Consider the following 24,092-nt stretch of genomic DNA (forward strand, 5'->3'; position numbering starts at 1 on the left):
ACTGAATAGATTAAACACTCTGTATATCAGTCTCGTGGGCCTTGTTTTCCCCGAGTGTCGAGATAATGGCCATATTTGCATTTACTAGTCTACATAACTAACCCAAACATAACAGTTATATTTGAGGTCACTGCCATCACTCAAGAAACTTAAGCTTTATTTCTGAAGTAATTGACCTCTCACATTTCAGAGACCTGTTACTATAAACCAATGCTCTGTGGAATATGCATACATACTTTGATCAAAACGTCAATGCGTGATTTGTACATGATTAAGCATTTACGATTACACCAATGAAGCCAAACATCAATACAGGTAAGCCTACACATGTGACCTCAGTGACCTCTCATTGTCCTGAGAGGTCAAAGTTGGATATAATGCACAGGCTAATGACCAATGTTCCATGGAATGACAAGATTCTTCTATTATAGCATAAATGATTGTACATCGGGTATTACAAAGTTGACCATTGACTATACATAGAATATCAATATTCTGATATTTTGAGGTCATTGACCTGTCACCTTCCTCAGAGGTCAAAGGTAGAGACACGTGAGTAATTTCTCTTGCTCTGTGGAATAGGAAAACAATTCAATTGTAATACAAATGAATATAACATCTAAATCATGTTTGTCATCAACCAATTGCACCAAATATCAATGTTCTGACATTTTGAGGTCATTGGCCTCATCATAGGTCATCTGAGGTCATCAGAGGTCAAAGGTAGAAATCTGACTCGAAAGGCTCAGTTGAACATTGAGGCAATTCCTCTTACAAAAATTAGTTTTTAGTACATAATTATCGTGTTTCAGTTATGAGTGACGCATTAAAATATAAATTTTCTGACATTTTGAGGTCATTGACCTCTGGAGGTCATCAGAGGTCAAAGATACAATAAACCTGACAGGGCTCTGTGGAATATAAAGACAATTTCACTGTGACAAAAATTAAGTTTTAGTACATCATTACTGTGTTTTATCATTAACCAATGATGCAAAATATCAATTTTCTGACATTTTGAGGTCATTGACCTCTGGAGGTCATCAGAGGTCAAAGGTAGAAACCTGTCAGGGCTCTGTGGAACATAAAGACAATTTCACTGTGACAAAAATTAAGTTTTAGTACATCATTACTGTGTTTATCATTAACCAATGACGCAAAATATCAATTTTCTTAGATTTTGAGGTCATTGACCTCTAGAGGTCATCAGAGGTCAATTCAGACTTACCTCCCGATCTTAAAATTAATCTTATAGCATGTACTAACAATGGTGAAAGTTTCATGCTTTAGTCAAATTTTGCACAATTCTTCCGCTTATCTGCTCTACTATAGTCAGTTTCCATCAAATGCATAATGAGTCTTAATATAAGTAGATAAACTGATAAAAATGAGATAGACAAAAGAGCGACAATATCTTATGAGCTTTATATATACAATGATAATGAAGAGTCACATTGCAAGACACTTTGCAGTTTCCGAGGACTATGTTTATCCTTACAATGAACATCTGTTAATGTAATTATACTGTACACACAATATTCGGTCATCTATAAAAACAACAACACTACTTATTTTTTTTTATAATGTATACATGCATTATATTTTGTAGGTAACTCAATTACAAATGCCTCTATAAAAAATATAAAACTGTCTTGCCACGTAATGTAGCGTAACTGAATATTATTCGTATATAGTTCAATGTCAATCCATTTACTATGAGAGCGACAATAATAAGTGACAAGCAAATTTCAAAATAATCTACCGGTATGCATTAATGTTGATAAGACGAATATTATTCATGAGTTGGCTTTGACTGGAGTATAATGATGATTTTATATTCCTATTTTTTATGTGCCAAACGAATGTTGCGCTGAAACTCCACGTGCAATGTAGTATAATCATCTTTGTTTCACGTCCTCGTTCTTCATCTCCATTCGAGGGTCTATGACGTATTGTATTTTTTGTTGTTGTTTTTAAACACAATATTCGTCTCATCAGAAGTAATGCGAAGATTGCTTTAAAATCAAAATCAAATTATTGTACAAAATGCACGATACAAATTCATGACTCAACGATAACATAAAACTTTATTAGCGTTCTTACAACTTTGGGAGAGTATTGACATCGCTTCTTGACGTCAATGTAGAAAGTTTTACTGTGAATCTTGTATTCACAGGTGAACACGTGTGAACATAATGAAATCAGGACAGTCTTCTAAATTCATTGCTCTTCGTCACAATATTGTTAAGCACGTTGCCTGTGTATGTGTGAGCGTGTGTGCATGAGTGCATGCGTTGTTTTTTTGCGTTTTTTCAGTATAATGTATGCTTACACTCTTGCTAGCTGTTCGTAATCCTGCTCCTCAGGAGCCAATGAAATGTACTGTGCATGAGTCAAGTACGAACGTCTTTGAAAACAAACACAATTGTATCTATATACAAGACCACAAGACCGGTCAACAAGGTATATCTTTCAGCCATAAAAGAGAATCTTCACAAGTTACTGCCACAGTGTTGGAGCAGGAACTCAAGAGGGTATCCGTCGAGTTTAAGTTTTGGGCGTTTTCTAATTCTATTTTTTTTTTAAACTTTGGTCGGTATACAGGCACATGCCTCCGGTAAAAAGCATGTATAACGAAATTCCGGTTACACAAATAAGAAGAATTCACACCCAAATATCATCCACTCTATGGTTTTTATTCTAATATTGTTTATTTGTTCGATTGTAACAAAATTTCCAAAAAAAAAAAAAAAAAAACCGAAAGAAAACTGCCGGTCCCGAGGACTTCGGTCTAACGGGGGTCTACTGTATTTCAGCTCAGCTCACTGAGGCTCTCTGAGTCCTGGTTGTGGGGTTGTCCAGCATTCATCACTAGAATTACTTTTTGCAATGTTTCACTATGATTATGCCAGTCCTCCGTTCTTATCTATTCTTGTCACTTCTCGATTTTTTTTTTTTCACGGAAATCATATATCAAAAAATTACAACGCGTGTATCTAACAACAGACTAGAAAAAAACACAATATTACATTCATAGTATCGTAACCCCAATAGTTCAAAGTATAAACATAAAAACATATGAGGGTGTGCATAACCCCAATTCCACTGCTCGAGCAGACTGCACAATGCAGGAGTGTTCCGTAAATCGTGTTCCGTGTACCATGTAGATAATCTTGATCGGGTTGATCCAATTCGATTCGAGTCTGAAGTTACAGTTTTTGATAGTAGTGTCAACCCACTCTTAAAAGAGCGAGTCTAATCCCGAAGCAGGACTAGCTGCTCATCACAACTGAAACCGTCCCTATGACCCTCCAAAACGTAGTCAGTCTCCATCAAATACATAATGAGAGCAAGAAAATATAAGTAGATAAACTGATCAAAAATTATTGTGGAAATAGACAAAAAGCGACAATATCTTAAGAGCTATAGAATGATAATGAAGAGTCACGTTGCAAGACACTTAAGATACAATGCAATTTCCAAGAATTATTAGGTAATATCCTCACAATGAACATCTGTTTATAATGTAATTATACTGTACACACAGTATTAGGTCGTCTATAAACAACTCTTCGTTTTTCTATACATGCATTATAGGTAGCTCAATTACAAATGCTTCTACACATGTAAAACTGTCCGGCCAAGAAATGTACACCGTTACTGAATATTAATCATAATAGATGTAGTTCAATGTCAATAAATTAACTATGAGAGCGACAATTGTGACAAGCAAATTTTAAAATAATCTCCCGGTATGCATTAATGTTGATAAGACGAATATCATTCATGAGTCGGCTTTGACTGGAGTAGAATGATGATTTTATATTCCTATTTTTTATGTGCCAAACGAATGTTGTGCTAAAACTCCATGTGTAATGTAATATAATCATATTTGTGTCACGTCCTCGTTCTTCATCTCCATCGAGGGTTTATGACGTATTGCATTTTTGGTTGTTGTTTTTAAACACAATATTCGTCTCATCAGAAGTAATTCGAAGATTGCTTTCAAATCAAAGTCAAATTATTGTACAAAATGCACGATACAAATTCATTACTCAATGATAATATAAATCTTTGTTAACGTTCTTACAACTTTATAGGAGAGTAGTGACATCGCTTCTTGATGTCAGTGTAGAAAGTTTTACTAAGGATCTTGTATCCACAGGTGGACACGTGTGAACATAATGAAATCAGGACAGTCTTCTAAATTCATTGCTCTTCTTCCAATATCTTCGTTATCTTTGTTGTATCAATATCTTTGTTGAGCACGTTGCCTGTGTATGTGTGAGCGTGTGTGAGTGCATGCGGTTTTGTGTGTGTGTGTTTTCAGTACAATGTATGCTTACACTCTTGCTAGCTTTTCGTTATCCTGTTCCTCAGGAGCCCATAAAATGTATTGTGCATGAGTCAAATACAGCGTCTTTGAAAACAGAACACAACAATTGTATCTACAAGACCGGTCAACAAGGTATATCTTTCAGCCATAAAAGAGAATCTTCACAAGTTAATATCACAATGTTGGAGCAGGGACTCAAGATGATATCAATCGTGTTTAACTTTTGAGCGTTTTCTGAATGTGTGTGTGTTTTTTTTTTTACTTTGGTAGGTATACAGGCACATGCCTCCGGTAAAAAGCCTTTATAACGAAATTTCGGTTACAAATAAGAAAAATTCAGGCCCCAATATTATCCGCTCTGTGGTTTTTCTTCTAATTGTTTATTTGTTCGATTATAACAAAATTTCGAAAAAAACAACGAAAGAAAACTGCCGGTCCCGAGGAATTCGGTATAACGGGAATCTACTGTATTTCAGCTCAGCTCACTGAAGCTCTCTGAGTCCTGGCTGTGGGGTTGTCCTGCATTCCTAACTAGAATGATTTTTTTTGCAATGTTTCACTATACCGTGTCCCGTCCTCCGTTCTTACTCATTCTTGTCCCTTCTCGATTTCTTTTAAGATTCGAATGTTGCTTCAATGTCATTCTGCTAGTGTCCTTTCCTTCTGATCCATGTTCTCATTCTCTTCCTTCCCTCACTTTCTTTCTTTACTTTTTTGCCCCCCCCCCTCCCACCCCACCCTTCGGTTCTTCAGTTCAGTTCGACTTTATTTCTGCATTTTTTTCAAGGAAATCATATATTGAAAAATAATAACGTGTGTATCTGACGTAGTGACAATAGAATCATAATCACAATCTTTAAAGTATAAACATAACAACGAGATCAAAGGAATCGAGGATACATTTGCTTCAGAATGAAAAGGAAGAAAACACGTGCAGGAGCCTGCCTTCTATAGGCCTAAGCACATGCTTGATAGTGATGACAGCCTCAGAATTTCAAAAAGGAAATAAGAAACAGTATAATACATTTTATACAAAATGGACAATTTTCCACTGGAATGCTTTGTGCTAATTTTGTGGCTTCTTGTCTATCAATGTCTAAGAACTTTCTCCAGCATTTATTTTGTTCTCCTGCTTTTTCTCTTTCTCCTCTTTCACGAGTCCTTTCTTTTCCTGGTCCTCTCAAGAAACACACTCCTCGAATAGTAACATACTTCCACCATGGCCGTTTGTCTAAGAGTCGTCAAGAGCTTGTGTTCTTGAGCACAACCTTGTCCTGTTCCGTGGCTGCTCTAGCCTTCTTAATCGCTGTCATTAAGTGGGTTTCTATTGGAGAGTGAGAGGAGATCAGCAAAATAACCAAGTTTTGTCAGATAGTTATAGAGATGACATGAGAATTCTTGTCGGATCCAAATAAGTTACGGCGGTTACGACAACCCTTATTGTCAGTATTGCCCGTTTCACTCTCAGCTTACGGGACAATATTTTAGTTTGGCCAGTCTTTCTCCTCTGCACCTTCGATCTACACATTTTACGCGAAGATTTGCCTGGAATTGTATTTTCTGTACTTTAAAATTCACTGTAAATACGGTTTGAATAACGATGATGTATCACTTATTTGTCATTTTTTGAGTGATCCATGTATTACACCCTTCAGTTTTCATTTCGTACCTTCTTCTCTTTGATTGGAATTGATCAAGCTATGTGATTGTTTTTCGCCTGCTTTGTTTCACTCCTTGCCGGATGGAAAAATAAAAACAGAACTGAACTGAGCTGAAAAAAGTGGCGTTGTATGTATTCACTCAAAATAGCTAAAGCTTTGCGCCGTGCTCGTGACTGTCTAGAAAATCTTAAATTGAAGTAAGCAACCTAATTTTGCCCAAGTCTGAGTGCAACAAAAGTAGAAAGCTAACTTTACATATTGCGCAAGCAGCAGCGTGCGTTGCGAAAAGTTTTTTTTTTCTTTTTTTTTATGAGCGACGACGTGCTATTGGACGTCGGTATCAACACTTCCCAACAGCCTACGCCAAACCATCGACATGCATCAGTGATGTAGGAGGTGCTTTGCTCCCCTCTATGTCAAGTTATAATGTCTAAATCTACTCCAATCCATGGTAACAAAATACTAGCTAATGTTGAAATTCAACTCATTTTTCTGACTGAAATATGACTATACCAATCTTTTTTTTTTTCATCTCAAAAGTTACTGGCATTATCTTGGTAAAAACATGAAGGTATCAGAGATTTTTTTCCCCACTTTATTACTATCTCAATGTAAAGTTGAAAGCACATCAACGATGTACCTTCACTTCTTTTTCCATTTTTCTCACCATTTATTATCCTTCTTCTTTCTCTTCACGAATGACCATTATAGTATTCATGAAAATTATTTTAATTCTTATTGGAATTTCATAAATCATCTTCAACAAGTGGAAGGAATGCGACTTATTATACTGTCATAATTCTTTGGGGAACGTGCTATTCGTAAGAGATTTATTATCAGACTATTTTCCAATGCTGACTAAAGCTTGAGGATGTGTTTGGTAGCGATTTAGAATAAATGATATCACTCCTTCCAAACGTCATAATTATGGTCGTGCGCATTGTGACTTGTGGTCGAAACATTTTCAAAGTTGCCTTGACAGTATTAGCAAGGAGTGCCCTGACATGAAAATCTCAAAGGTGCATAGATAGCCACCGGCCATTCTAGTTACTGTCTTCGTGCCCTATGTAATGACAGACAGATAATCAAAGTTGTGAACGAAAGAGGGCGGGCTCTATTATTGTGACAGTAACATAAAGTACATCAAGTGAAACTGAAGTGGCGAGGTCTTCAAGATGTACTGTTATAGTGTAAGAAACAAAAAGATATATGTTGCCATCACAAGATGATATAATGCAAAATCCTTGCTGCAAAAATATGGCTTTAAAAATGTGGAAATTTGCTTATGTATAATACGTAAAGGGCGCTGCTAATGATGGAATACATGTTTCCAGTTTGTGCAGTTTTCAATGGGGCATTTGATTTCCTCTCCTTCTTTTTTATTGTTTCCACCAGCTTTCCCACTGATTTAGGTTATGCTAGCTTATCCTTTAATAAGCTACAATGCTTTACTACAATTTCATGCGTTATAATTGATGAGGTGAAAATCACAAGTATTATGTATACCTCTGTGCCTCCTTCATAGTCACCCAGCAACTCGCTCAGCGGCTTGAAATTGATGGTGATGCACTCCATCTAGAGCATGATTAACAATGATATAGAAAAAGGAACACATTCTATATCAATACAATCAATTTTGATTTCCTCTGAAAAAAAAATGTTTCATGGCAGCATACCGAATATGAATTTAATCACGCATTATTGCTAATTATGGACTGCCACGTCCACCTTCGATGCCGAAAGTTCTCATTTTAATTTTCTTTAACAAAAACTTCAATTGATTATCGGGTGTCGGGACGGATTGCGAATACACATGATTACAATGCCAACGCTTAGAATATTCAGATTTTTTTTTTCATTTTTACTTTCAAATCTCACCATATCTGCCATTGGCATTGGGGAAGTATACGAATACTTCTATCTGGATTGATAGACTTTGGAAACTGTTGCCACCACGAAGACATAATTGTTGCAATGATAAGTCACGACATCAATGTCTTGATGTTAGATGTTGCCCCTCCATCCCCCCCCCCCCCCCTCTGTTTTGAACAAGACAGTGCTGGACGGATGAAAATGACTAATTCTTACTTTACAGCGTGAAGCCTGTGAGGCAATTGTCTTAAAGAATGTCCTTGGAAGGTTCACCCGTAGGAGACCGGCACGTGTAAGATGGGGCAGACGACAAAGAAATTCAGCCAAATTTGCTGCTGCTGACTCTGAGACGAATCGTTCTTCTGACGATAATTTATATATTTTCAATTCGCTGATCTGTAACAGTAAGAGAGAACAAATAATCAGTTATGAACTTTTAAGCACAGACCTCAATACTCATTTTCTTTTGTCTGTTTCTGATTCTCGACGTTTTCGTAATGTTCTTTTATAGCATGGATAATGTTATTAATTTGTACATGTAGCTATACTACATAATCATCAAATAATGACGTAGTGATATATTAATACAATAATATCGTCCTTATAGATATTGAGTAACTCAATGAAGCCTGGATATTAGACATAATAGCTGTGATAAAGGTGACCTGTCATTCTCTATGAATGGTCAATGACTGGAACATCAAACATTACAGTAAATCCAGGAGAGAATAAACCGTCTGATAAAAGGAGGGCGTCACATTGCTTTCTCGATTATCATTAAGACTGTATGACTCGACGTCCTCGAGTAGCATTTATGTTATAAGGTGTAAGTGTATCCTTCTATGCACTCATACATGTCCTATATACTTTGGAAACAAAATGATAGCTTGGTCACAATTATGGTTTGCGTTATAGTTTTCTGTCTCTTTCATTTCTTAATTATATAGGCATACCCCTCTTCCCTTGTTTGGTTCCATTCAATTACCTGGTCTGAACTTTTATCTGTGTGCAGCCCATCCGGATAAAGTTTATTTATTTTGGAATTGATTATGTTTACATTTCAGTATATTTTTCATTGCATGAAAAGTGTCCATACCATTGCTTTCGTTCATACATTAAATACCCTAATGGTAAGGAGGTACTATAAGAGTAACAATCATTGTTTAATCAATGTAAAAAAAAAAGATTTATTTGCAAAGGAATTAAATTCCGACATAATTATAAATCACACATACCCGGTTCGTTCTCCTTTTCGAAGAAGAATTTACGTAACCCTCCAAACACTTTATTATCATTCTTTTTCACATAATCAACACACTTATATGATGTGATGACACCAATAACGATTATTAAAAGTAGCAAAAAGGTACTCTCCTTTTATACATATGAATACGATGAGCACATTATGACATGACCTGGTCTTCCAAGAGTTTGCGAGATGATTGCCATGTTTATGCTAATGCTTAACACAGATCAAATCCTGCTGTAAATTTCGTGTATGTTTCGCCATGGATATCCAGCAAAGACAGTTATGTTTTGAGGTTATCGCTTTTGGTTGCAAAAACAGAAAAATATTATTCAAATAAATTCAATAATAATATCATGTCACTGTGATTTGAAAAACAAACAAATAAACAAACACTTTGTGAACTTATACCGTATGTCCTCCCACCCCCCCCCAAAAAAAAAATACAATGGGACCCTCCGCAATGACATCTTTAAAAATAGTTAATCAATCCAAATAAAAATTCAGGGTATGAAACTATAACTCATTGTCCACATCTTATGAGGAATTTTGTAGAGATTGCCGAGAATGTCTTCCCTCCAAGTTCTGTCTATTGTATTCACACACAAAAGCATCGGAATGCTAAACTTGGAAGAATCAGACTCATGACATGCTTTACAACTTTTTCACATTTCTCTGTGACCGCTTAATTGAATGATTTTTTTTTTTTTTTTTTTTGCAAAATAGAGCTAAGATGTTATATTTTAAGACCCTGAAGTAGCATTTAGACAGTTTAATCATATTGGGTGTTATCAATGCGAAAATTTGATTGTATTTTTTTTTTTTTTTTGGGGGGGGGGGGGGGACATACTGTATAGCACATTGATATCGTGGACTTGCACTCACGTACCTCCACGGAATGTGTTATCCCCCAAAGTATGCGAACATTGACATCTCTGAAGACAATTGTATTTGACTTCCTTCCACTCAAATAAACGTTAACCCCGGGTAACTTGTTAATTTTAGTGAAGCAATTAACCTAGATTTGCTTATTTACAGCTAAGATTAACATGTCATCATTTGTTTAGTCTTTTCTTTTATTTATCAGTCATTGTTTATTGGCCCGCCACACGTACGTATGTGTCGGTGCCTCTGTTGTGTTACGATGCCCTAGCAGTCCTTTTTCTACTCCCTTCCTGAAGAAAAATAAATAAATATGAAATAAATACTAAAATAGATAAATAAATAAATAAATGAATAAATAAAATGTGAACAATGTTCATTTCCTGGTAATAATAGAACAGCGGCACTACCACATCACCCCATCTATAGGGATCTTATCCCACCCCACATTCTCTTCTCTCTCTCTCTCTCTCTCTCTCACTCTCTCTCTCTCTCCCTCTCTCTCTCCCCCCGCTCTCTCTCACTACGCTTGCGCACCGTTTGTGTCAAAGCAGAAATTTAATACCGATAATCAAACTTATCGTATGGAAACGTGTGTATCATCAGAAATTTGGGAATGGTAACCCGTCTTCTTTCTCATTGGTGCATGATGGCAGTCACGTGGTCATTGTTGATTATCATAATTTATTTACCATACTCAAATGATTATATGTTACATAACACTAAATGACATTATCATAGGTTATTGAAAGTACCAGAAATATGATATTCTCCTTTATACATAGAGCATAAGGAGTGAGCAGACTCAGTCAATCTAGATTGATATGATATGATTTCTGAGTTTCTTTTCCATACATAAAAGACATACAAAGTCAATTGAACGAACTAGGGTAGATTGATCACAGTATAATTTGAATCTGACAGTTAAAGCAAATAAATGATAATTTCAGATATAAAACATTTGTTCTAACACAATGCAAAACGAAAACAAACAAGCATTATTTTATGTATATATCATATTTATGCAAACATGATATGATCTCGTATATCTGTCGTTCAAAGAAAAATTAAGCAACTCTTGATGTACAGAAATTCAGGAGACCATCACCATAAGCAAACGCTTGACGAGGACAATGGCCTGAGAAATGATAGTCCAAACAATACAACATTGTAAGAATAATCATAAAAGTCACCACTCACTGAGTGACGATAAAAAGAAAAGGAGGGAAGAATTTCCCTGAAAGAAAATAAATTAATAAACAAATAAATAAATAAATAAATAAATAAATAAATAAATAAAATGTGCACAATGTTAATTTCCTGGGAATAATAGTACAGCGACCCTACCACATCACCGTATCTATGGGGATCTTATCCCTCCTCCCTCCCCCCACATTCTCTTCTCTCTCTCTCTCTCTCTCTCTCCCTCTCTCTCTCTCTCTGTCTATCTCTCTCTCTCTCTCTCTCTCTCTCCACGTTGCGCAGTGTTTGTGTCATAGCAGAAATTTAATACCGGTAATCAAACTTATCGTAGAGAAACGTGTGTATCACCAGAAAAGTAAAGACTGTGTAAAACCCATCCGGCCAAGGATTGTATTTCGGAAGTGATTATCTTTATCTTTTAATACATTTTCTCTGGCAAGAAAAGTGTCTAAACCTATTCTTTTGTTAATACATTGAGTGTCATAATGCTGAGGAGGACTAGAGTTGCAAACATTGTTTAATCAATGTTAAACAGAATGAGGTTAATTTGCAAAGGAATTACAGCCGACAAATAAATCGCACATACCAGGTTCTTTTTCATTTTCTAAAGAAGAAATTATACATCCTTCCCACACTAAATGACTCATATCAACTATAGTCAAAGACTACGTTACCTGGCACGATGATGCTGAGGTGACAGCTGTTGAGAGGAAACTATCTGGTAAGTAGGAACATCCCAGACTGAACTTCGAAAGACGTGGCAGAGCAAACACCCATTGGGCCAAGTCTCCTCCCACCGAGGGCTGCTTTTCAAAATCCTTATCACTGTCGCAAAAAACTAAGGTCAGATCTTCAATCTGAGGGAGGAAAGCAAATTAAGATATTGTGAAGACTTACAGGCGAAGAAATAATGAAATCATGTGAAAATCAAAGAGGAAGCGAAGAGACCAATGTAAAGGTGGATAGAAGGCCGATGTATCCCATTCTAAAGGAACGGATGCTGGTGGCAGTGGGAATGGTAACCCGACTTCTTTCATATTGGTGCATGGTGGCAGTCACGTGGTCATTATTGATCATCATACTTACCATACTCACATGATTATATGTTACGATATCACTAAATGACATTATCAGGTTATTGAAAGTACCAAAAATACATACTCTCCTTTATACATAGAGCAAGAGGAGTGTACAGACTCAGTCAATTTTGATTGATTTGATTTGATTTCTGAATTTCTTTTTCATACATAAATGTAATACAAATTCAATTGAACGAATTGATCACAGTATAAATTGAATCTGACAGTTAAAACAAATAAATGATTAATTCATTTTTTCTTACACAATGTAAAATGATAATAAACAGGCAATATCTAATGCTATATGCAAACATAGGATTCTGTATATCTGTAGTTCAAAGAAAAATTGAACAACTCTTGATGTACAGAAATTCAGGAGACCATCACCATAAGCAAACGCTTGACGAGGACAATGGCCTGAGAAATGATAGTCCAAACAATACAACATTGTAAGAATAATCATAAAAGTCACCACTCACTGAGTGACGATAAAAAGAAAAGGAGGGAAGAATTTCCCTGAAAGAAAATAAATGAATAAACAAATAAATAAATAAATAAATAAATAAATAAATAAAATGTGCACAATGTTAATTTCCTGGGAATAATAGTACAGCGACCCTACCACATCACCGTATCTATGGGGATCTTATCCCTCCTCCCTCCCCCCACATTCTCTTCTCTCTCTCTCTCTCTCTCTCCCTCTCTCTCTCTCTGTGTCTATCTCTCTCTCTCTCTCTCTCTCTCTCTCTCTCTCCACGTTGCGCAGTGTTTGTGTCATAGCAGAAATTTAATACCGGTAATCAAACTTATCGTAGAGAAACGTGTGTATCACCAGAAAAGTAAAGACTGTGTAAAACCCATCCGGCCAAGGATCGTATTTCGGAAGTGATTATCTTTATCTTTTAATACATTTTCTCTGGCAAGAAAAGTGTCTAAACCTATTCTTTTGTTAATACATTGAGTGTCATAATGCTGAGGAGGACTAGAGTTGCAAACATTGTTTAATCAATGTTAAACAGAATGAGGTTAATTTGCAAAGGAATTACAGCCGACAAATAAATCACACATACCAGGTTCTTTTTCATTTTCTAAAGAAGAAATTATACATCCTTCCCACACTAAATGACTCATATCAACTATAGTCAAAGACTACGTTACCTGGCACGATGATGCTGAGGTGACAGCTGTTGAGAGGAAACTATCTGGTAAGTAGGAACATCCCAGACTGAACTTCGAAAGACGTGGCAGAGCAAACACCCATTGGGCCAAGTCTCCTCCCACCGAGGGCTGCTTTTCAAAATCCTTATCACTGTCGTAAAAAACTAAGGTCAGATCTTCAATCTGAGGGAGGAAAGCAAATTAAGATATTGTGAAGACTTACAGGCGAAGAAATAATGAAATCATGTGAAAATCAAAGAGGAAGCGAAGAGACCAATGTAAAGGTGGATAGAAGGCCGATGTATCCCATTCTAAAGGAACGGATGCTGGTGGCAGTGGGAATGGTAACCCGACTTCTTTCATATTGGTGCATGGTGGCAGTCACGTGGTCATTATTGATCATCATACTTACCATACTCACATGATTATATGTTACGATATCACTAAATGACATTATCAGGTTATTGAAAGTACCAAAAATACATACTCTCCTTTATACATAGAGCAAGAGGAGTGAACAGACTCAGTCAATTTTGCTTGATTTGATTTGATTTCTGAATTTCTTTTTCATACATAAATGTAATACAAATTCAATTGAACGAATTGATCACAGTATAAATTGAATCTGACAGTTAAAACAAATAAATGATTAATTCATTTTTTCTTACACAATGTAAAATGACAATAAACAGGCAATATCTAATGCTATATGCAAACATAGGATTCTGTATATCTGTAGTTCAAAGAAAAATTGAACAACTCTTGATGTACAGAAATTCAGGAGACCATCACCATAAGCAAACGCTTGACGAGGACAATGGCCTGAGAAATGATAGTCCAAACAATACAACATTGTAAGAATAATCATAAAAGTCACCACTCACTGAGTGACGATAAAAAGAAAAGGAGGGAAGAATTTCCCTGAAAGAAAATAAATGAATAAACAAATAAATAAATAAATAAATAAATAAATAAATAAATAAAATGTGCACAATGTTAATTTCCTGGGAATAATAGTACAGCGACCCTACCACATCACCGTATCTATGGGGATCTTATCCCTCCTCCCTCCCCCCACATTCTCTTCTCTCTCTCTCTCTCTCTCTCCCCCTCTCTCTCTCTGTCTATCTCTCTCTCTCTCTCTCCCCCCCTCTCTCTCTCTATCTCTCTCTCTCTCTCTCTCTCTCTCTCCACGTTGCGCAGTGCTTGTGTCATAGCAGAAATTTAATACCGGTAATCAAACTTATCGTAGAGAAACGTGTGTATCACCAGAAAAGTAAAGACTGTGTAAAACCCATCCGGCCAAGGATTGTATTTCGGAAGTGATTATCTTTATCTTTTAATACATTTTCTCTGGCAAGAAAAGTGTCTAAACCTATTCTTTTGTTAATACATTGAGTGTCATAATGCTGAGGAGGACTAGAGTTGCAAACATTGTTTAATCAATGTTAAACAGAATGAGGTTAATTTGCAAAGGAATTACAGCCGACAAATAAATCACACATACCAGGTTCTTTTTCATTTTCTAAAGAAGAAATTATACATCCTTCCCACACTAAATGACTCATATCAACTATAGTCAAAGACTACGTTACCTGGCACGATGATGCTGAGGTGACAGCTGTTGAGAGGAAACTATCTGGTAAGTAGGAACATCCCAGACTGAACTTCGAAAGACGTGGCAGAGCAAACACCCATTGGGCCAAGTCTCCTCCCACCGAGGGCTGCTTTTCAAAATCCTTATCACTGTCGTAAAAAACTAAGGTCAGATCTTCAATCTGAGGGAGGAAAGCAAATTAAGATATTGTGAAGACTTACAGGCGAAGAAATAATGAAATCATGTGAAAATCAAAGAGGAAGCGAAGAGACCAATGTAAAGGTGGATAGAAGGCCGATGTATCCCATTCTAAAGGAACGGATGCTGGTGGCAGTGGGAATGGTAACCCGACTTCTTTCATATTGGTGCATGGTGGCAGTCACGTGGTCATTATTGATCATCATACTTACCATACTCACATGATTATATGTTACGATATCACTAAATGACATTATCAGGTTATTGAAAGTACCAAAAATACATACTCTCCTTTATACATAGAGCAAGAGGAGTGTACAGACTCAGTCAATTTTGATTGATTTGATTTGATTTCTGAATTTCTTTTTCATACATAAATGTAATACAAATTCAATTGAACGAATTGATCACAGTATAAATTGAATCTGACAGTTAAAACAAATAAATGATTAATTCATTTTTTCTTACACAATGTAAAATGATAATAAACAGGCAATATCTAATGCTATATGCAAACATAGGATTCTGTATATCTGTAGTTCAAAGAAAAATTGAACAACTCTTGATGTACAGAAATTCAGGAGACATTAACATAAGCAATCGCTTTACGAGGACAATGGACTCAGAAACGATTGTCTATACAATACGAAATTGTAAGAATAATTATAAAGTCACCACTCACTGAGTGGCGATAAAGACAGAGGGAGGAAAGAATGACGGGGAAAAGAAAAAGGAAAAAATTGCAAATGTGAAGTGTTTGCGTAGAGATGAGTTGAGTCAGTGGCTCACTTTTTCTGGTTATCCCCTCCCTGGTCATTATAGCTAGACAGTCCTTACTTTTGTTTGGATTCTTTTTTTTTGGGGGGGGGGGGGGGGGAGGGGGTTTCGTCTTGATTTTTTTTTTTCAGGTTCTCACCAATAGTGTCAGATTTATATAAACAGCATGGGCAGGATAAAATTGGTAAATGAGTAAAGATGGCCCTGGTGGACCAACAAGGGCAGGACCCAACGGGACGAAATGGTTGTGCAAAATCTTCTTTCACAGTCACAAGAGGACTTAGTAAAATCAAGTGATATTGTATTAAGACGTTAATAAAAGTATTAAACAGAGTTAACAGTTGCCCCAAAACGACAAAAGTGATGCGAATTGGTCCTTCACATACTGCACCCAAAACGGACGTGCACCAATTTAGAAATGTAGAATCTTGTATCTACTCTCACTGTTTTAGGAATAGATATTTCGTACTCTTTTCACGACTGGAAGGTGCCATTATCATAATTTTGATGAGTATCAAGTCACAACTGTATATTTGGACACCTATAGAGACCTATCTCTTTATGGGAAAATACAGATTGTTAAGACTTATGCATTATAACAAACGCAAACAAAAAACTGATCAAAATGAAAATTATTTATCAGTAAAAAATTGATTCCATCGGGATTCCATCGGAATTAGAACCCAAAGTTGAATTATTGGGAAACTTATTTCGTCGGAAAATTTACATTAACAAATCTGACCCAACTATACTGATTATTTCTTTGAAGAAACTCTAGATATCGCACATTGAGAAACGTAATATAGCGACTATTCTAAAGCGTATTTCGGGTAGAATTGGTTTTGTTACCGTAATATTTTATTTAAAACTTTTTCTTGTATTCAAAACGCACGTTCAGACGTTCAGAACCGCAACATACAATCACATAGATCTCATGTCGCGTAGACAACAAAATGGTAGAGTTTATTACTATCGCATATTGAGATTGGTGCAATTCTGACAAAAGTGTCAATAATATTATTCTGGATGAAACTGACCTCGTCACGCTATCAGCCTATTTTAAGGATTTGAGTTCAAAAAAGGGTTATGTCTCGGTGATGGTGATTTTTTTTTTAATGCTTCCCTCAAGGAGTGATTCAGGCTAAAAATAAGTCACCCGCTAGACTATGGGAACGGTAGCCCGACCTGATTATGTTACGATGATAATGATTTAATTGAAAGCAGCAAAAGGTACTCTCATTTATACAAAGCTATATAGAGCGAAAGGAGTATACAGACCCTGTTAGCTGAGTCAGTGGCTCAAGGAAATTATCAATCTTACCCATTATTATTTATATTATTTTTTTATTTTTATTTTTTTATTTTTTTATTTTATTTTATTTTTTTTTTGGGGGGGGGGGTCAAGTTGTGATCAATATTGTCATGGTCATATCAACAGCATGCTCATGGAATGAGTAAAATTCGTCAAAGAGCAAGATTCCCACCACACACAATTGTATTTATTAGTTATGAATGTAATGTAATCGTGATTTCATTTGATTTTGTGCCATGATTTTGTATATGGCCATTTTTACAATCAGTGGTGTAAAACACGGTTTTGGCACTAATTGGTGTATAACTTTCTTATACACTGACAGATATGCATTATTTTTTCTCATAAACTTACCACCCACAGTGTCTACCTTGGGTACCTTAATGAACTTTCCTCTCTTTTCCTTTCAGATGTGGCATGCACTTACATGCTTGGAATCCAACACTTTTGGTGTATGCACTCTGACATGGCTTTTTTGTCAGACCTAGCATATTAAATTGTTTATTCCTTTTCATTATTTTTGTTGTTGTGGTGATAGACAGGTATCCAACATTAAGAACTATTATGTTTACCAGGTTCTGCTTTGTCTTCTTTAAGGACTGAAATTGTCCAAACTTTATGTTTCGGAGGTGACATTTTCCGTTAACAATTAACCCCTCTTTTGAGTTAGCTCTTGCTCACAATTATAAAATTCAACTTTGCTAATTTCCTTCAAAACAGAATAGTAATCAATCTGACTTAACTTTGATCCAAAGATTATTTGATTCAAATAACTTATCATTTTTTGGTGAGTGTTTATAAATTTATGCAACTTTTCCGTTTACTTTTCTGTCACCTCCGAGACAAGAGATTTATGTATTTGATTTTTTTATTCTTGACATCAGTTATACATTACATCTACAAAAATGTAACATATCCCCTCACATTATCTCTGAAGGAAGGTAGTAGAAATATAGCCTGTTGTTTTCATTTCGGAGCAATTTACAATTTTCCGTTAACACTTGTCACCTCCGAAACAATCGTCACCTCCGAAACAACAAGCGTATTATATTTGATAATTTCTCAAAGACAAAGCAATTTTGTTTGATTCTGTCCAATTGACAGGAATCTCTTTTGGATGAAAATAGTAATATGGCAACAGGAAGTAAGAATTTTCTAGATATTAATAAAAGATCTAATAAAAACTAAAAATTACTGTTTCGGAGGTGACAAAACACTGTTAACAAGAGTTTTTGCTCATTTCTATTGAAGAGAAACCATATTATGTACACCAATGGTTTCATTTATTTTAGTAACATAAGTCTCAAAGCGGAGAAATCAACTAACACACTCTCACTCTTATTTCTATTACTATACTGTAGGTTTTAGGGCAAATTTACATTTTTTCACTTTTTTAACAAAGAGAATGCACAAAATACACCGATCTGTTGTATATATAATATTGTAATCAAGATCAATTCTCCTGCTTTAGTTAAGTAAACATATAGATGCTTTCATCTTAGAAGCTTGATTTCCAATTTAAGCAATTTAGTTGTGAAGATTTACCAATCACAGCTTTCCATGTAGGTTGCTTTTTCTTGTGTTTCGGAGGTGACATTGTTTGTTAACACCATATTGTTATGTGATAGTGAAAGGCAAGACTTCAGTTCCTTTTCACTATCTATCAACATTTTCAAATACATTTAATATCTACAAAATCATCACAATAGAAGTGACTTTTGTATACCTAGCTGACCAGAATTCCCTTGATACCAAAGTGATACAGGTGGCAGTTCATGCATGCCCTAATCCACAATCTTAAAAAAATCATAAAATAATCAAACTCCACAAAAAGGCCACATGCCTATAGCTGGTGCACAACTTGTTCTTGAATTCTTAGTTGTTGTTTTTCCATGTACAACGGGGTAATCATAAACAAAATTATGTGATTTTTTTTTTAATATGACAATACTTATTACATTTTCCAAGTTGAGCCAACTGTTTATGACATTGTATTTTTTAAGATTATTGAAGTTATCTGACAACTAAAGTGAACAGAGGAACAAGTCACCAGGACTGGAAAGGGAAAGATCCAAAAACAAGATTTGTAGTTCTATCTCAATATAATTTTGATGACGTGTTTACCTTGTTTTGTTATTATGTTTTATCTTAGAATTTGGCTTTAAGTACTGGAATTTCAAGGAAAAGAAAATGGTTTCTTAAAGGACAAGTCCACCTTTATATACATGTGGATTGAGTGAATGCAACAACATTAGTAGAACACATCATTGAAAGTTTGGGAAATTGGACAAGCCATTCAAAAGTTATGGGCTTTTTTAAAGTATCTATGCAATCACTGCTGGATGAGACGACTACGACAGTGTATGATGTCACATGCATACAACGATATAAAGAAAATATAAGTGAATTTCACAAAACTTTACTTTTTGAAAAAAGTGCACATTTCTTCAACTTGCTACTGATGTATGTTAGGGCAATATTATTCACCCTGCCTTCCAAAAGAGAGAAGTCAAGTGTTCTTTTGTTATGCAAGAAAAGTGAAAATATGTTGAATTTTCTTGATACTTTCTCTATATCCTTGTACACGTGTGACATCACAAGCTGTAGAAGTCTTCTCATTCAGCTTTGACTGAGCAGAAACTTCAAAAATCCATAACTCTGGAACGGATTGCCTTATTTTCCTCAAACTCTCACTGATGTGTTTTACTAATATTGCTGTATTTACTCAACCCTCGTGTCTATTGAGGTGAACTTGTCCTTTTTCGGTCCCTTATAGGGTTATTTGAGACCAGTTTGTGTCCGGGACCTTCTGTGAAGTTGATGGGGAAAATTACTGAACAAAAAAAAAAAAAATCCCCATAAGTTCACACAAAAGCATTATGCTGCTCTCTTCAGCTGGGAAACACAAATGTGACCGTGCACCTCAAAACGAACATAAAGTCGCACACACTGATTTTGCGTGAGGACTGAAAATAAGTGAAATGGGTCAACCTAGCCGAACTTGATTTTTTCATATTTTCTGAAAGAGCGGGTCTTCTTTTACATTATGCTAAAATTTGGTATCATAAAACGGGCAGGAAAGTGTGTTTTTTTTAGCAGTTTATCTCGAGCATTTTTGGTAGAATAGTGTGATTAGGTGTTTCTTTAGAATCCCTTTTTCATTTCTGATAAACCCTGTCCACAGTCTTCACTTTCAACTCTAATAACTTTTGAAAGGATAGTACTACTGCTTTGAAAATTGGCGTTAATTATGGACAGAAGGTGTTAATGAGGCATACTAATTTCAGTTTAATCTGATAATCCATTCATTGTTGTCACTCTGGTGGTTTACTTCCTGTTTTTTGTCCCATTCATCGCACAGCCAGCACTGTTTGGTAAAGATTAAGCGCTTGAATAGACACTGTACTTCAGAGCCTCTTTTCTCATTTCACACTTTTCCTGAGTTTGTGCTTTCTTTCCAATATTTAGATAGGTTAGGAGAGTCCATTTGATTTGGGTTATACATCATTTTAAAGCTTAAAGTCTGCTCTTTCAGAATATGGTCTTAACTAAAAATTCATGTCTGGCGACTTTTTGTTTGTTTTGAGGTGCAGTGTCACAAATTGTTGTCTTAACCAAACTGTAAAAACTTGCTAAAGATTAGTATTATGAATTACAATCTAAAACAAAATATGAGCTGGTATCCACTATCATGAAAGAGAATAACTAAACAAAATAACAAGTAAGAACTGAAAGAAAGAGCTTATATTTGAAAGTTAAAGCCATGAGGAAAGACATGAATGTTCACAATATATTATTAGTTAACACCTGAGAAGTTGGGTTGTCTCTGTGTTGTGTCACCTCCAAAACAATAAAATGATTTTTTCGTATCTTATACTTTTTACTCTCAAAAGTGACTAATATATATGATTTGCAGGTAATTTTCAAGCAATTCAGAAAGATACATAAAATATATTTTAGTAATGTCAACAGTTTAAATGAATCTGGTATATAGAAAATTTATCCCAGATGAACCAAACACCTTTCACCAGTATTATAACATTTGTATGGTGGCTATCAAGAATGATGAAGAATACATGAACATCCTTGAATTAATCTATTTACAATACTATGTGCAAACAAAAACATAATACAAGTCAAATAAGAATTTTTGCTTTTGGCATTCATAACCTATGTCCCCGCCAAAAAATTACAATGGTACCCTCCGCAACGATAACTTTAAAGATAGTGAATCAATCTAAAATACAATTTGAGGGATTGAAACTATAACTCATTGCCCACACCTTACAGAAAACCCCATTCAATTTGCTTCAGAGGTCAAAGAGAAATGAGGATTTTTGTAGAGCATGTCAGGAATCCCTTCCCTCCAAGTTCTGTATATTGTGTTTACACATTGATATGCAGTTCCAAGAGCATCCAAGTGCTAAACTTGGAAGAATCAGACTCCTGACATCCTTTATAACAATCCACATTTCTTTGAGACCACTTAACCAAATTGACTGGGGCTTTCTGCAAAATAGAGCTAAGATGTTATGATTTAAGACCCCAAAGTAGATTTTAGCTGATTTAATCATATTTGGTGCTATCAATGAAAAAGTCTAATTGTAAATTTGGGGGGGGGGGGGACATACTATATGAATACTTGAACACAATGTTAACATTGAATGTCACCTCCGAAACAAAGTTATTCTTCCCTGGTGTTGTGGAATAAAATGTTCTGAGAGCAAAGAAACATTACTAAAATGATCTTACACCCTCATTTCAGTTTAAGGTAGGAAATGGAATGCCATGTTTCTTCAGGTTACAATATCTAACTATGTCCATCATATTCTTACTGTAAATGAATATTTCAACACAATGTTAATATTGAATGTCACCTCTGAAACGAAGTGATTCTTCCCTGGTGTTGTGGAATAAAATGTTCTGAGAGCAAAGAAACATTACTAAAATGATCTCACACCCTTATCTCAATTTAAGGTAGAAAATGGAATGCCATGTTTCTTCAGATTACAATATTTAGCTTACAACCTTCGTCCAAATGGATGGCAAACTACCGGTACCCATGCTAATTAATGAAGTGTAAAAAAACACTTGTTCTGTGTGGTTTATCTGCTTGAAACAGGAGTTAATTTCTTGTTCTCGAGTTATAATTATTAAAAACATTGATAAAAAGAAGAAGTTTTGTGTTATTGTCACTAATTCTACAAAAAACTGAGTATTAATATTAATGTCACCTCCGAAACATTCTATTATGTTAACTGTCACCTCCGAAACATCCATGTGTGAAAAATCCAAGATTCAAAGAAATGATTGGAATTTCATTTAACCTACATAGGAAGGTAGCCCTTCTTAAAGACTTGTTATAGTATAGAGTTTGACCTGGCTTGCCCTCCAATAAAATAGTTAAAATCTTCAAAATTGCATGTCAATTGGTATTTTTACCAAAAATTTATAAATCTCATGTATTTTTTTAAAAATTCACTTTATATTCAACCCCCAAATAGTTTTGATTCACAAACTATATATTGTTGTTAACCATATAAACTTTGCATGGTGAAGTTTGACTACAGAGTTTTGTCATTGTGGTGCAATTCATGAAAACAAAATTTTGCTTAAATTTACTTCAGGTGCCAGGGTTTTCCTTAGATTACACCAATAACTCTTCAGCTTTAAGGTCTGAAATGTTATTTTTTCAAAAATTTGAATACTTTCCAGCAGGAATCAAACAGAATAATGAAAAAAACATTTTGTTTGAAATTTTGACCCTCCGCATACAAAAGTTACACCACTGATCGTAAAAAAGGCCATATACTTTGTTTGTCATGGATGGATGTTGTAGACACAATGGTTTGTGTGGAAACTTAATAAATGAAGTGAAATGGAATGAAATGAAAAATGACCTTTTAGTGGACTGACAAGGGCAAGACCCAATGGGACGAAATGATGGTTCAATTCTTCGTCCACACTCACAAAAATATAGTAAAATAAAAATGTTGTATGAAGACATTCAAAAAAAAAAAGATAATGTAAAGAACAGAGTTATTGGTTGCCCAACCTGTTGTCTAGGTGAAGATGTGTATGTTCGTAGCAGTAAATGACCATTAACATGACAGCATTAGAATGTAGCCATAATGTCAGATAAAGATAGAATACTACCTGATGTACTGTGTAGCGTCATGGAAAGCATAACCAATTATGCAGTGCCCCGATTGAGTTGATAACAGAAAGAAAAAAAAATGGATGCATACAATAAGTAGATCAATAGTGTTTTTCAAAAGAAAATGGTATAAACTCCCAAAGTAAGTAACAGATGCATCCCAGGAATAAAGCAATCATGAGGTAATACTCATAATTTTTCTCCTAGCACTACATCCGCACAAGTGGTCTCTACAGAACATTCCTCCACACAATGGTGACCTTACGTTTCACATTGATCACTTCTATGAGTATGGTTCATTGCTCTTATAACACCCAAACTTGGAAAAAGTGCAATTTGTCATTGTTGACTTTAAGTTCATGTGCTCAGTCATGCATGATGTTTGTGAAAATAATCAGGTATCAAAGGAAAGACGACGAGTTTCCCTATCCTCACAACCAACATCGCGCTCTCCATTACTGACAATTAGAAAATAGAAGCCCTTCAAAGTTGGATTACCTTTTTTTTATTTATACGGACTGTGGAGGAAAACAAGAAATTACTTAAGTGATTTCAATACCAAGCTTATAGTTGACGGTTGAAGACGTAAGGATGCCATGTGCGACTTTTAATTG

At 35.3% G+C, this 24,092-nt stretch overlaps 1 protein-coding gene across 1 annotated transcript in view; it reads right to left on the reverse strand.

Moving 5' to 3' along the window:
• Positions 1-5,577: 5,577 nt before the first annotated feature.
• LOC139732893 (uncharacterized) overlaps positions 5,578-24,092 on the reverse strand; it is a 45,565-nt gene continuing 27,050 nt past the window's right edge. The window contains exons 3-7 of the mRNA XM_071643730.1: positions 15,033-15,215; positions 13,438-13,620; positions 11,875-12,057; positions 7,512-7,572; positions 5,578-5,660 (exon numbers count right to left, since the gene is read on the reverse strand). Of these exons, the coding sequence (XP_071499831.1) occupies positions 5,578-5,660; positions 7,512-7,572; positions 11,875-12,057; positions 13,438-13,620; positions 15,033-15,215 (693 nt within the window). The remainder of the gene's footprint in view (positions 5,661-7,511; positions 7,573-11,874; positions 12,058-13,437; positions 13,621-15,032; positions 15,216-24,092) is intronic.

The sequence above is a fragment of the Diadema antillarum genome, unplaced genomic scaffold (assembly GCF_040938485.1).
Source record: "Diadema antillarum isolate AM-2024a unplaced genomic scaffold, OU_Dant_1.0 seq00000454_RagTag, whole genome shotgun sequence".
Classification (NCBI taxonomy): domain Eukaryota; kingdom Metazoa; phylum Echinodermata; class Echinoidea; order Diadematoida; family Diadematidae; genus Diadema; species Diadema antillarum.